Raw genomic sequence first — 14,323 nt, 5'->3', positions numbered from 1 at the left:
CAGCAGATTGAAAGACAACAGAGATGTACAGGGAGGAAATGAATTATCCAGCACCAGGGCAAGAGCTGGAGGTGCAGCTTTCCCCCAGACAGAAGTGCTGGCAAAGGTCACTGTTCCTTTAATGAGCCCTTCCAGGACAGAGAGTCAGCAGGTAGGTGCCATATCTGAGTCTCCACCAACCCAACCAGTACTTTTCACCCTCCCCTGGTGATGCCCTGAGACTCTGTTCCAACCAACTTGCTGGCGAACCCAAGCTGTTTTCAGTAGCTTTTCCATATGAAGGCCCATTGTGGCTCCTGCTTGACTTTCTTAAATCTCTCAAACAAGCAGCACCTGGCCTCCACATGCTCCATCCATACCCAGGCCCAGCACTGGCGGCAGCTGGTCTTGGTTTGCTCACCAGGGTATCTCCAGGCCCAACACAAGTAGCAGCCATCTGCAGATCACTTTGTAGTTTATGCCAGGAGGCCCTGGGAAGAACACAGGTGGCTGCTGACTCTAGCTTGCACCTCCCAGGAGGCCCCAGAGCCAGTGCACTCACTGGAAAACCTCAGATAATGTCAAAGCACCACCAAATACCTCCACAAATGACACACTCAAGGGGAGGACTCAGAGGGCAATAGAACCCCCTCAGTGTGCCTCTGCACAGCTGATTATCTCTGCTAGTTAAAGCCAGTCTTTGCAGCCAATCAGCCTTGGGGTAAATCCCTCCCAATGGTGTGCAAATAGCAATCAAAGCTCAACTACAACAGGAGGGTGTACACAGGCCCACACAAGGGTGTGGGGGAGGGAGAACCCAGAGTGCCCAGTTTGGGTGAACAGTGAACCTGTATCAATTGGACCCTAAGGACACCTACTACATTAGGCCACTCTATCAAGCCTGGGAGACGTAGCAGCTATACCTAATACATAGAAACAAACACAGAGAGGCTGCCAAAGTGAGGAGACAAAGAAACACATTTCAAATGAAAGAACAGAACAAAACCCCAGAAAAGGAACTAAACAAAATTCAATTGTATAACAAAAGACATGGAAACTATAAAAACAAACCAGTCAGAAATGAAGGATATACTAACTGAAATGAAGAATACATTATAGGGAATCAACAACAGAGAAGATGAAGCCAAGAGTCAAATCAGAAATCTGGAATATCAGGTAGCAAAAAATAACTAATCAGAATAGCACAAAGATAAAATAATTTAAAAAATGAGAATAGTATAAGGAGCCCCTGGCACAGCTTCAGTTGTGCTGACGTTTGCATCACGGGGGTGTCAGAAGTAGAAGAGGGAGAGCAAGATGTTGAAAACCTATCTGAAAAAATGACAGAAAACTTCACTAAACTGGTGACATACTAGTCCAGAAAATATAGGTAGTCCCAAACCAAATGAACCAAAAGAGGCCTACACACAATTAAAATGTCAAAGATTAAAGATGGAGAGAATCTTAAAACAAGCAATAGAAAAGCACTTAGCTATCCACCAGTGAGCTCCCATAGGCTGTCAGCTGATTTCTCAAAAGAAACTTTGGAGGCCAGAAGAGAGTGGCAAGAAATATTCAAAGTGATAAAAAGTGAGGAGTCTTTGCAGCCAATCATCAGCAAAGCTATCATTTTGAATGAAAGGACAGTTAAAGAGCTTCCCAGACAAGAAAAAGCCAAAGGAGTTCATTACTACCAAACAAGTATTACTGAAATCTTAAAAGGTCTTCTTTAAGAAGAAGGGGAAAAAGATTAAAATTATGAAAAAATAGGAATAAAATGACAATAAATACAAATCAACAACTGACTCTAAAAGGCAAAATAAATAAACAAGCAGAACAGAAACAAACTCATAGGTCCAGAGAACATTTTGACTGTTGTCAGATGGAAGGGAGGTTGGAGAGATGGGTGAAAAAGGTGAGGGGATTAAGAAGCACAAATCGGTCATTACAGAATAGTCATGGGAATGTCAAGTACAGCACAAGGAATATAGTCAATAACGTTCTAAGAACTGTGTATGGTGTTAGATGGGTTCAAGACTTACTGGGTTGATCACTTAGAAAGTTATATAATGTCTAATTACTGGGGTATAAACCTGGAACTAATATAATATTGTATGTCAACTGTAATTGAAAAGGTACAAAATTATTTTAAAAAAGAGAATGAATCGTGAATCAAAATAATGTTTAAAAAGGTGGACATAGTTGGTAGACTCACTCCTGATTTTAAAACTGGTAATTAAGATAATATGATATTAGCATAAAGACATATTTATATGCATGAATGGAATAGAATTGAGAGTCCAGAATACACAAGTATCTATGATTCAGAGGGGTATCAAGAACATTAATGGGGAAGGAATAATTTCTTCAGTAAATGGTGCTGGGATAACTGATTGTCAAACACAAAAGAAGGAAGGTGGACCCTTACATCAGATCATGTACAAACATAGGGATAAACCTTTGTGGCCTTGGATTTAGCAGTGGGTTTTTAGATATGATACAAAAGCACAAGCAACAGAAAAATACATAAATTGGACTTAATCAAAATTTTAAAACTTTGTGCTTCAAAAACAATATATGAAGAAAGTGAAAAGACCCTTGATATGAAATAAAACATTTGAAAACATTATGCCAATCACAAAGGAGCACATATTATATGACTGCATTTTTGTAAAAATGTCCAGAATACACAAATCTATAGAGAAAGAAAGTCAATTAGTAGTTGCTTAGGGCTGGGGTGATTTGAGGTCGATAATTAAAGGGTATAGAGTTCTTTATAAGCAATAAATATGTTCTAAAATTGACTGATTAGACAATTCTGTGACTAATATATACTACAATACTAAAACAGCTGATTTTTAAAAAAGTATTGTTATTCTATCACAGTCGTCCCTTTGCCTCCCCCCTGCCGGCCCACCGTGCCCCCCCACCCCCCGCTCCCACAGTCAGTCCCCACACTATTGTCCATGTCCATGTGTCATTGATACATGTTCTTTGACTAGTTGCTTCCCCTTCTTTCCACCATTGGCCCCCCTCCCTCCCCTCTGGTCGCTGTCAGTCTGAAATGGCTGATCTTTAAAATAAACACATAGCAAACCTCTCCCTCGACTCCCTGTGACCTTCTCTCTCTCACAGTCTCCTCGTGAGAGGCTTCAACTTCTGCAAAGAGCTGTTTACCCTCATTATTTTCCCTTTATTGTCACATTGTAAATCAACTCTCTATGACTGCTGGAATAAATACTACACTCTTAAATATTACTATGACTAAGTCATAAAAATAAGTTCAAGCAGTTGAATTAATAAATTCTGAATGCATACTACTAGGTACTAGAATATAAGATCATACAGGACAAAATCCCTCTTCTCAAGTGAAAACACAATACAAAATAAACAGATGAGATACACATTTGTCTAAACATTAAAAAGTGATGAGCCAGTCAACCTCCTTCCCATTGGAGGGTTGTTCTCAGGAAGTGATGTTTAGTTAAAATCCTCAATACCAAGGACCCAGCCAGCCAAAGATAAAAGGGAAGGTGACTGCAGGCAGAGGGAAAAGCAGGTGGAACGATGAAAATAAGTTGATGTGTTTGAGGAACTGCATGAAGTCCAGAGTGGCTGAACAGTGGTGGACCAGGGGAAGGAAGGGACAAGGCGAGGTCCCAGAGATACTGAGACTGGTCAGGTGCAAGCTTGTAGGGGTGTATAAGGCAGGGTAACAAGTTTCAACTTGCTTCTTCTCAACCCCTTAATACTCTGTATAACCCCTTAATACATCTCCTCTTACATTCAATCCTCTGCACCCCCTCCTTAGACTGTGTCTGCCCTAAGGAAAATGAGTTTCTTGTTCATTTTCATCTTCAGGGCCTAACTAGTGCCTACCCAGGACCTCAACAGAAGTTTCCTGAATAAACAGGCCCCATATATAGATGCTATATGATAAGGTAAAAAATCCTAAATCCTGTAAGCCCTGAAAGAGATTTTGAATAAAGTTTAAATGGAAGAAAGAGAAGTTCTTTCTGAAGATACTGAAGGCCAAGCAAGTTTCATTTGAATTTCTTAGGCCAGTCTGGTTATTTCTACCAGAGACTAAAAGTTTCCCAAATTTAAATCAGCTAAACAGAACATTTTCTAAATTTAAACTCATTTCCAGAATTTGAAACATAAAACTGCAAGCAAAGAACAGCTTTTTTATCTCTGATTACTGCACAGGAGTTATTAACAGCTCTCTAGCTCAAGCCATCTCCTAAAGTATTCCCAGTCACTGTGCAGAGTCATGTTCCTTCCCTCAACTTCACCAATGAGCTATAACATACAGAAATAGAAATGTATTAGGTTACAATTCTAATAACTGAAGTAGGATCTAACACTATCTTTTAAATAACGTATAATAATGACACATGCCAGCCTTATAAATGACTTATATTTTATTGCCTACTAATTAACTTCACATTTGCAAATTGGGTTTTCTGTTTGTACTACATGGGATTCTGCTATAATTTTAATTGTAACATTATTATCCAGAAAGCCACACATTGATTCTAAGACAAAGCTAACCAAGTACCATTTCAGAGTGTCAAACCATACAACTGCAAATAAATAAAGCATGTTTCTTTGGGAGGAAAAAAAACATGTTTGTTTTTCAGCTCGCTTACTGTGGTCTTGAGGCTTCTGCCTGGTCTGTCTGCAGTTTTTCTCCTCCTTCCACTTCCATTGTGCAGTAAACAATTCGATTGGGAGCAACTGACTTCAAACCTTGCACTTCCATTATGACAATCTAAAAGATAAGAAAAATTTTAAATGACATGTCAAGTTGACAACTGGTAGCTAGAGAGAGAGACAGCAGCATAAACTATAACTGGATAGACCAATTGAAAAAATTATCTAGTAACATAAATGGAATTTTGTTTTCCTAAGAATCCACATCTATTCATGTCAGGGATAATAAAAAACATTATGAGCAAGTCTGGTATCTGAACAAATAGCTTCTGACAGCGATTAAAGCAAGGTTATAGTCTCTAAATATATCCCCTAGGGAATTAAGTGAAATTTAAACTCAGATCCTTAAACAATTATGGCAACTTTTTATGAAGAAAAGCAAAATTACAAGTGAAAATTCACTACATTTGATGAAAGGAGTGCACACTGAGTTTCACACAAAGTGTTGTAATATTTATTACAAGCAAACACTGTCTCCACCAGACCAATTCACTGATATTCATATGTGACAGCATCAGAAAGAAATCTTCTGTACTCACTTAGATTAGATGACTATTTATAGAAGAATTTTCTAAAGAAAATTAAATTATTTAATTTTAACTATTATAAAAAGAATTTATTAAGGTATTTATGAAAGAATTTTCTTTATGACCATTTCAGGTAGCTCAGTTGGTTAGAGCAGCATTCTGATACCAAGATTACAGGTTCGATCCTCGGTGAGGGCACATATAAGAAGCAACCAATGAATCCATAAATAAGTGGAACAACAAATCATTTCTCTCTCTCTCTCTTTTGTTACCCCTATTTTCCCTTCACCCTGTTCTACATACAACCTCAATCACATCTGATCACTTTGTTTCTCACTGGGTGAAACAGCCATCAGAGGCTGTTGTATGTTTTAAAAATCACAAACCTAGAGTGATCCTATCACTTATGGACCCCTTTTATTCCATCACCATTTATCCTCCTACACCCTCTTCCACCTCCACTGTACCCACTCTGCAAAATCCCCACAATCACCACACTGTTGTCTGTGCCCATGCTACTTAATATTAAATTACACTACAAGACCACAGTAATCAAAACAGCATGGTACAGGCATAAGAAACAGACACACAGATCAATGGAAGAGAATAGAGAGCCTAGAAATGAACCTAAGTCTTTATGGTCAATTAGTATTTGATAAAGGAGTCAAGAACCTAGAATGGGATGAAGATAATCTATTCAATAAATGGTGTTGTGAACACTAGACAGACGTACAAAAAAATGAAACTAGACCACCTTCCTACACCACACACAAGGAAAATGCATTAAAGACTTACAAGTTAGACTTGAAGCCATAAAAACCCTAGAATAAAACATAGGCAGTAAAATCGTGGACATTTCTCATAGCAATATTTTTTCTGATATATCTCCTTAGGCAAAGCAAACAAAAGAAATAAATGGGACTACATTAATCTAAAATTTGCATATCAAAGGAAACCATCAACAAAATAAAAAGACAAATATGAGTGGGAGAACATATTTACTGACATCTGATAAGGGGTTAATATCCCAAATTTATAAAGAACAGTAAAAACTCAACACACACACACACACACACACACACTAAACAATTCAATAAAAAAATAGGCAACCCAAATAGACAATCATTTAAAGACGGCATTCAGATGGCCAATAGACATATGAAAAGATGCTCAATGTCACTAATCATCAGAGAAACACAAATTAAAACCACAATGAGATATAACCTCACAGTTGTCAGAATGGCTGTCATCAATAAATCAACAAACAATTTTTGGCAAGGAGGTGGAGAAAGGGACCCCTCACACATTGTTGGTTGGAAAGAAGATTGGTGCAGCCACGGTGGAAAGCAGTATGGAGATATCTCAAAAAATTAAAAACTAGAACTTCCTTATGACCCAGCAATTCCACTTCCAGGAATTTATTTGAAGATACCTAAAACACTAATTTGAAAGAATATATGCACCCCTATGTTCATTGCAGCATTATTTACAATAGCCAAGATTTGAAAGCAGCCCAAGTGTCCATTAGTAGATGAATGGATAAAACAGCTATTGTACATTTACACAATGGAATACTACTCGGCTATAAAAGAAAGTTTACCCATTGTAACAGCATGGATGGACCTGGAGAACATTATGCTAAGTGAAATAAGCCAGTTAGAGAAAGACAAGTACCATATGATTTCATTCACATGTAGAATCTAATGAACAAACTGAACCACCAAGTAAAATAAAGGCAGATTCATAGATAAAGAGGAGGCTGACAGTTCTGGAGGAGGAGCTTAGGGAGTGGAGGGATTATTTAAAAAGAAAAAAAAAAACCTATGCTTTTTATGTTTTTATAAAAGGCTGCCAATCTTAGAAAATTCTTGCTGGATGTACACATAAAATATGATTATTTGTCATAATTTTTTCACATCAAACTTGAATCATGAAGTTCCCTAAATTCTCAAATTTTAATTTATAAAATATATTTAATGGAATTTTAATATATGCACATTAATTTCTGATTAATCTCATGTTGTCAGTATAAACAAGATAAATAGCATTCATGCTATGTAGCTACCAAAATCTCTACCTAAGCATCATCTATATCATTTGCTGATCATTTAATACATTATTAAAGTCATAACACTTTTCATAGAACTGTGATATAAATCTTAAGACTAAGGTCTCAAAGAAAGAAACCATTTTAAAAATAACTGTTTTTCCTTTCAGCTCTGGTATAAGAGAAGTGTCATGTTTATAAATACGAATGCAAATTGCTTTGTTTCTTTCATAACAATATATGGGAAACTGATCACCAAAAAAATAAAGGTTAAATTCAAGATCATTTTCCTTCCTCAACCAAACCTTTTGTAATTTCTTCAGAGTGAAATGCATAGCAACATATGAATAAAAATAAGGACCTAACTAAAAGCAGACTAAGAATTAATGGAGAATTAATAGATACTATCTTTCACAGCTGCTCTAATACTCAAGGAAGTTGGGGTAAGGTACTAAATCTTGGTTAAGAAGCCTTGGCTGGTGTGGCTCAGAAAAGTGGCTCAGTGGATTGAGTGCCAGCCTGCAAATGAAAGGGTTGCCAGTTCAATTCCCAGTCTAGAGCACAAGCCTGGGTTGTGGGCCAGGTCCCCACTGGGCTTGCGTGACAGGCAACCACACATTGATGTTTTTCTCCCTCTTTTTCTCCCTCCCTTCCCCTCTCTAAAATAAATAAATAAAATCCTTAAATAAAAATAAATAAATCATAGTTAAGAAAAGTAAACAAAAAGTTATGCATTTTTAATAAATTAAATTTACTGTTAGTAATATTGAAACTCATTTGACCCATATACAAATAAAATAACCAGAAGCTGAGACCAAAAAGAGCCACCTACATACCAACTTATCACCACGACTCTAAAGACTTAATTCAATGATAAAAATTTTTGATGGTCATATAAAACGAATTCTCTATGAAACAAGAGAATTGTACACCACAAAAGAAGTCTAGAAATCATGATGGCATTGGCTCGTGTTTGGGAATAGGACTGTTTGTACTACATCTCTTGCTGTGCTGTGTTTAATAGCCAAAGTGCAAGACAGAAGAAATGAAGCATCTGCTTGACACTATTTCTGTCACCTCTATTACAAGCTACTGTAAATAGGACCTCTGAAAACATACAACTTGTGAAACCTCATTCTGCTCCTCAAGACAATACTCCCATCTGTACTGGGGATATTTTATCCCACAGAATTGTCACTTTTAAAATATGTAATTTCTGTAATGAATCCATACACATAAAGGAAACAACACAATTCCACAGATCTAATTGCCAAAAGGAAGAAAAAAAAACATTGCCCATTTCAATCATTAATTATGAAGATGGCCAAGAATTTCCATGAACCATCAAATTGACCCAAATTTAGGTAACTATTTCAAACTAATTCCCAGCAAAATTTGATAATGGAACAATAGAAAGTAAAACTGATCTGTTTCATCTTTTCTTCCCCAGTCTCTTTGTGAATAATGTAATAAGGATAAAATAGATGAAGCTATCTTAGAAGCAAAAAGGAAGGCATATACAAAATATGAAACTAGAATACATGCTTCTCAATAATGCATTGCTTGGGCTTGTGCAGGCTGTGAGAAAACGGAGCTGGGCAGTGTGGGGAACAGGGAACCATACACCTCCAGATTCAGGAGGAGTCAGGAGGTCTGCCGGCCTAATACCAGTAAAACACTCTATGTGCAAATCAATGATATTCATTCTACTGGCCCAATTCCCCTTAAATAGGAAGACTCATGCTTTATATATGAGCATTTGTTTTCCTAGCCTTACTTGAATGTTTAATTTTCACATACTATAGAATGGCTTACTGTTTTGTGGATTGGCTTATCTCTTGCTTTACTATTCCCTCTGAAGTTTTCATGAATGAAGAGACCTAAAGTAATCTTGTAAGGGTAAGTGATGCTTTTTGATACCATTAAAGTTCCTAATTCAATAAATATTTATTGAGTTGGCTGTGTGCCAGAATGTTTTTGGCTCTTGTAATGCTTCAATAAACAAAAAAGAAAAACAAAAAAATTCACCTTCCTAAAACTTAGATTCTAAGTAGAAAGAGCCAGATTATGAATAATAAACATAATAAATAACTGAATATGCCAGGTAAGAGCTGTGGCAAAAACATGAAGCTAGGTAAGGGAACAGGTTGTGGTAGGAGAGGGGAGGAGTGGGTAGCAATTTAAAAAGTAAAATTTGAACAGTTTTTCAGATCTGCACTTATTCCTTAGACTGACACTTTAGTTCTTAAACAAGACTCCTTTCCCCACTGGACCAGCTCTAAGCCTGACTGATGATAGATACGTGAGACCCTTACACTGGATTAATTACTTGCCTTTCAGAGTTTCTTAGGCTAAATCTGAGGTCTGAGGTGCAAGGCTTGGAGAATGGGCTGGGAAAATTAATTCAGTTAAGCTTGGCTGCAGTCACATGCCCTGGGGTGGAGGGGGTACCTACTCTATTCTCTCAGGAGTTCTACAGGTAAGCCCTGTGTAGTCTGCTCTTCATGTGGTTTCAGTTTATTACTGGGCATGTACTTTCTGCTTAAAATACTGTGGGTACCAGGGAAAAGATCTCTATTGTGCTATGGCAGAAAAATATCTGCCTCCTATGGACATAGCAGTAAAGCATATCAAAACAATTTTATAAATATGTAAGCTTCTCATACAATTCAAAATGAAGTTTTAACTTGTATTCTCCTAAGACCATTTTAATGTTAACTGAACAGTGTTGTTTAACATACTGGCGATAAAATTCAGAATAAAAATTCATAATTTCACTTAAGCACTAACTCACCAGCGTAATTTTGTTTATGAAAGAAAAACCAGAATTCATAAGAAGCTAATTATTTGTGAGTATTTGAGATTTTCAAACAGATAAAATGTTTTGAACTGTTTTCAGTTCTGAGTGCTTACAGAGGTACTGGTAGATAGAGTTAATCATTACTAATGAATTTATAATGAATAATTGTTCATTATTAATGAATTTAAATGTCAAACAGATAAGAAAAGTTATACTATAATTAAATAACTGATTTTGTTTCATATAAAATCTTTAAAAGGGGAGGAAGAGTTGGCACTTTACATTGTAGTTAGTAGGAAACCTGAGGCAGGAATGATAAAGAAATTCACATGTAAGATACCATGTGTAGTTTCAAAGTAAACATCCTTAGGTTAAGATGCTAAACAGGTTAAGAAGAAACCTAGCAGACAGGAGAGCCACTTGGCAAAGTCATAAATTAATCCCAGAACTGTGTCCTGAGTCAGAAGAAAAATTTATGTTGCTATTCTTTACACTAAATTTAATCTATTAAAGGAATAAGTGGAGAAAAAATGCAAAAAAGCAGGGATTTGCTTTTTCTGCTATAAACTAAGCAAGCCAAATGCAGGAAGATTTCAACAATGACATTTCAAACTGTACCTCCTAAAACTCCAAGGTTCTTTTCTTTGTCAATCATCAAACTCAAATAGCGGTACTGGGAACAAACAGAGAAAGGATGTAACAATGCACCCTTTGTAACAATGCAAGGAAGGAACCACAAAGCTTTGATATAATTTTTGAGAGAGCTATAAATTTCAACTTGGTATTGCCAGGGTGTGTGTATATTGTATGGGAACCCACAGACATATATGTGGATTAGTCCACTCACAGAGATTAGCAAAGAAGAAATGTAACCAGGAAGACAGGTCACTGTGGATAAGTCAGTATCACTGTCTGGCTTCCAGTGATTTGCATGAAAGCCATGAAACTTGGAAGTCCTAAAGAACACAGTTTTAAAGGCATGACATTTATTTTGGTTCTTTATAATATTTATTGTATCTATAATGAAACTGAATGTTCTGAACATGAAGAATCTTCTACTTCTCATCACCTGTATGTTTCCAATATTGTACAGTACTACTGGTTTATGTGATTTGATTCTAGAAACATGATCTCATAGAGGAAGTAGGTTTAAAAAGAAAGACTAACTGAAAGCTTGAAAGGAGTTCCCACATCACAGAGTGTGCAGTTATATGTTTCCATCCTATTTCCACCCAAGTGCGTTTTGGTGTTTCCTACCACAATAAACTTACACCAGCCTAAGTTGACACCAAGACTTGCCTCAAAATTTTTATTATTTTGTTATTTAATCCTAATACTGATGTTATGTTTAAAGGGCAGTTTATATTAATTTGCATTCACAACCTGATTGCCTTGCAAATGAAGAATAATTTAACTTCTTCAACTGTTTTAACTTTGAAAGGTTACCATGAAGGTCAGCAAAAATTACTCACAGCCTCACTTATGCTGTCAGAGGTGAGAAGGAGAGAGAGCACTTACCTCTAAGGTGAATGACAGCACCACGTCAGACTTTGAGAGCTGAATCTCATTCTCGTCTCCTATGTCCAAAAATGCCGAATTCTGTGAACGTTTTAGTTTTTGCAGTTTAAATTCTGGACCACCTTTAGAAACTGGAAGACTTTCCAAATTGGCCATTAGCAAATTCACCGAAGACCGCAACTCTTCTATATACATATTCTCCATTTCTTTTGATATAAATTTGGGGAAATTTCTTTCCTTGAAAATAAATTTTTAAATGACAATGTTACACAAGTCATATTTCCAGTTTATCATAAAACATATTTTGTATACATTGATGCTTAGAAATTTTGACACTAGATATAATGCATCTACTTTTTAAAAGCCTCAGGCTCTAGCGAATTTGATTACATCTAAAGGTACATTACATAACCTCTTGAGGATCATTATGGTACAAAATGAATAACATTTATAGATTTCCACATCAACCTTATTTTTGGAAAGGTATTTGCTTAGGGGTAAACAAATCCGATAACATACATGTAAGAAGTTTCAGTGTACAGATGAGTCTTTATCCACTGTTAGCTTTGTGGTGTCTGGCCTATAAGAACAATGTTCATTACATACTGCTTTAATTTTTAGGAATAATATTTTAACAATATCTTTCTTTCTTTCCACAAATGTGCATTGTTTGGAGGGTGTGCTTTTAACTCATAATATTAAATAGTAATATAGTCATATTTCCAAAATTAGTTAATTTTCATGTTACACAAATGTTTCTAAGATTCCTTTTGTCCTAAATTCAGATTTTTAGTAAAGGTTTAGAAGAATTTAAGTTTAAAGCAGAAAGTCAGTTTATGATAAAAGCTCAAAGTGAAAAAAGAAAGTATCAATTTAAAAGATTCTATTTTTTCTGAATTACATGAGCATTGCCATTCAACTTCCTATTTCTGCAATTAGATTTCTGTTTCTCCCACTCAATTAAAAGCACGTTCCAAATATTGATATTTACCTAGACACTGAGAGAGACTGCCAAATTACTCTCAGAGAAGATTATACACACTTACATTCCCACAAACAGCAAATGAGGTTTCCTCACACTATTAGCTCTGTTTTTAATCTTTGACAACCTGGCACTTAGCTCTTCCCTCTTAAAGGTATCGAAGTGCAATGTAACGTAAAAACCACTGTGCAAAACTGGCTGTGAATGAGAGCAAAGCAGCCATATTTCAAAAGATCGCTTGCATCCCTGGGATGAATTCCACCTGATCATGGTGTATGATCTTTTTAATGAATTGCTGGATGCAGTTTGCCAAATATTTTTTTGAGGATTTTAGCATCTATTAGTTCATTAGTGATACTGGCCTATAATTTCCTTTCTTTGCTGTGTGTTTATCTGGTTTTCAGATTAAGATGATGCTGGCTTCATAAAAAAGAGTTTGGGAGTTTTCCTTCTTCTTGGGTTTTTTGGAATAGTCTGTGAAGGTTAGGGGTTAGCTCCTCCTTAAATGTTTTGTAAAATTCTCCTGTGAAACCATCCAGTCCAGGGCTTTTGTGCGCCAGGAGCTTTATGATTACTCCTTTGATTTTGTCAACTGTTATCTATCTGTTCAGGCTTTCTGCTGCTTCTTCACTCAGTTTTAGAAGACTATATTTTTCCTGAAATTTGTCCATTTCACCTAGGTTTTCAAATTTCTTGGCATATAGTTCTTTATAGTAATTTCTTATAATACTTTGTATTTCTGGGGTATCAGTTGTAATCCTCTCTTCCATTTCTGATTTTGTTTATTTGGGTCCTTTCTCTTTTTTTCTTGACAAGTCTGCTTAAAGGCTTGTCAACTTTGTTTATCTTTTCGAAGAACCAGATCCTGGATTTATTGATCCTTAGAACCAATTATATGGGAAAACATATTTGCCAATGACACCTTGGACAAGGATTTGATCTTTAAAATATATAAAGAACTCACATGACTCCACTCCAGGAAAATGAAAAATCTAATTAAAAAATGAGCAAAGAACCTGAACAGACATTTCTACAAGAAGGACATACAGAGGGCCCAGAGATATATGAAAGGATGCTCAGTATCACTAGCCACTGCAGAGATGCAAATTAAAACAACAATGAGCTAGCACTTCACACCAGTCAGAATGGCCATCATAAACAAAGCAACAAACAACAAGTGCTGGTGAGGTTGTGGAGAAAAGGGAACCCTAGTGCATTGCCGGTGGGAATGCAGACTGGTGCAGCCACTGTGGAAAACAGTGTGGAATTCCCTCAGAAATAAAAATGGAACTGCCTTTTGTCCCAGCAATGCCACTGCTGGGACTATACCCTAAGAATCCTGAAACACCAATTCAAAAGAACTTATACACCACAATGTTCATAGCAGCACAATTTACAATAGCCAAGTGCTGGGAGCAGCCTAAGCACCCATCAGTAAATGAATGGATCAAAAAACTATGGTATATTTACACGATGGAATACTGCGCAGCAGAAAGAAGGAGCTCCTACTGTTTGTGACAGCATGGATGGAACTGGAGAGCATTATGCTAAGTGAAATAAGCCAGACAGTGAAAGACAAATACCATGTGATCTCACCTATAAGTAGAACCTAATCAATAAAACAAGCAAGCAAGCAAAATATAACCAGAGATATTGAAATTAAGAACAAACTGACAGTAACCAGAGGGGAGGTAGGAGGGGACAATAGGGGGAAGGGTTGTCAGGAACATGTATAAAGGACACATGGACAAAGC

General features: G+C 36.5%; 1 protein-coding gene across 18 annotated transcripts in view; it reads right to left on the bottom strand.

Moving 5' to 3' along the window:
• CADPS2 (calcium dependent secretion activator 2) overlaps nucleotides 1–14,323 on the bottom strand; it is a 586,770-nt gene that overhangs the window by 328,078 nt on the left and 244,369 nt on the right. For all 18 annotated transcript variants that reach the window (XM_045846981.1, XM_045847023.1, XM_045846989.1 and 15 more), the window contains exons 5-6: nucleotides 11,588–11,824; nucleotides 4,632–4,753 (exon numbers count right to left, since the gene is read on the bottom strand). In XM_045846981.1, coding sequence (XP_045702937.1) covers nucleotides 4,632–4,753; nucleotides 11,588–11,824 — 359 coding nt within the window. The remainder of the gene's footprint in view (nucleotides 1–4,631; nucleotides 4,754–11,587; nucleotides 11,825–14,323) is intronic.

The sequence above is a fragment of the Phyllostomus hastatus genome, unplaced genomic scaffold (assembly GCF_019186645.2).
Source record: "Phyllostomus hastatus isolate PE091 unplaced genomic scaffold, TTU_PhHast_1.1 phas_contig_118, whole genome shotgun sequence".
NCBI classification, from domain to species: Eukaryota; Metazoa; Chordata; class Mammalia; order Chiroptera; family Phyllostomidae; genus Phyllostomus; species Phyllostomus hastatus.
The sequence above is the reverse complement of the archived record's forward strand: the minus strand, read 5'-3'. Positions and strand labels throughout refer to the sequence as shown.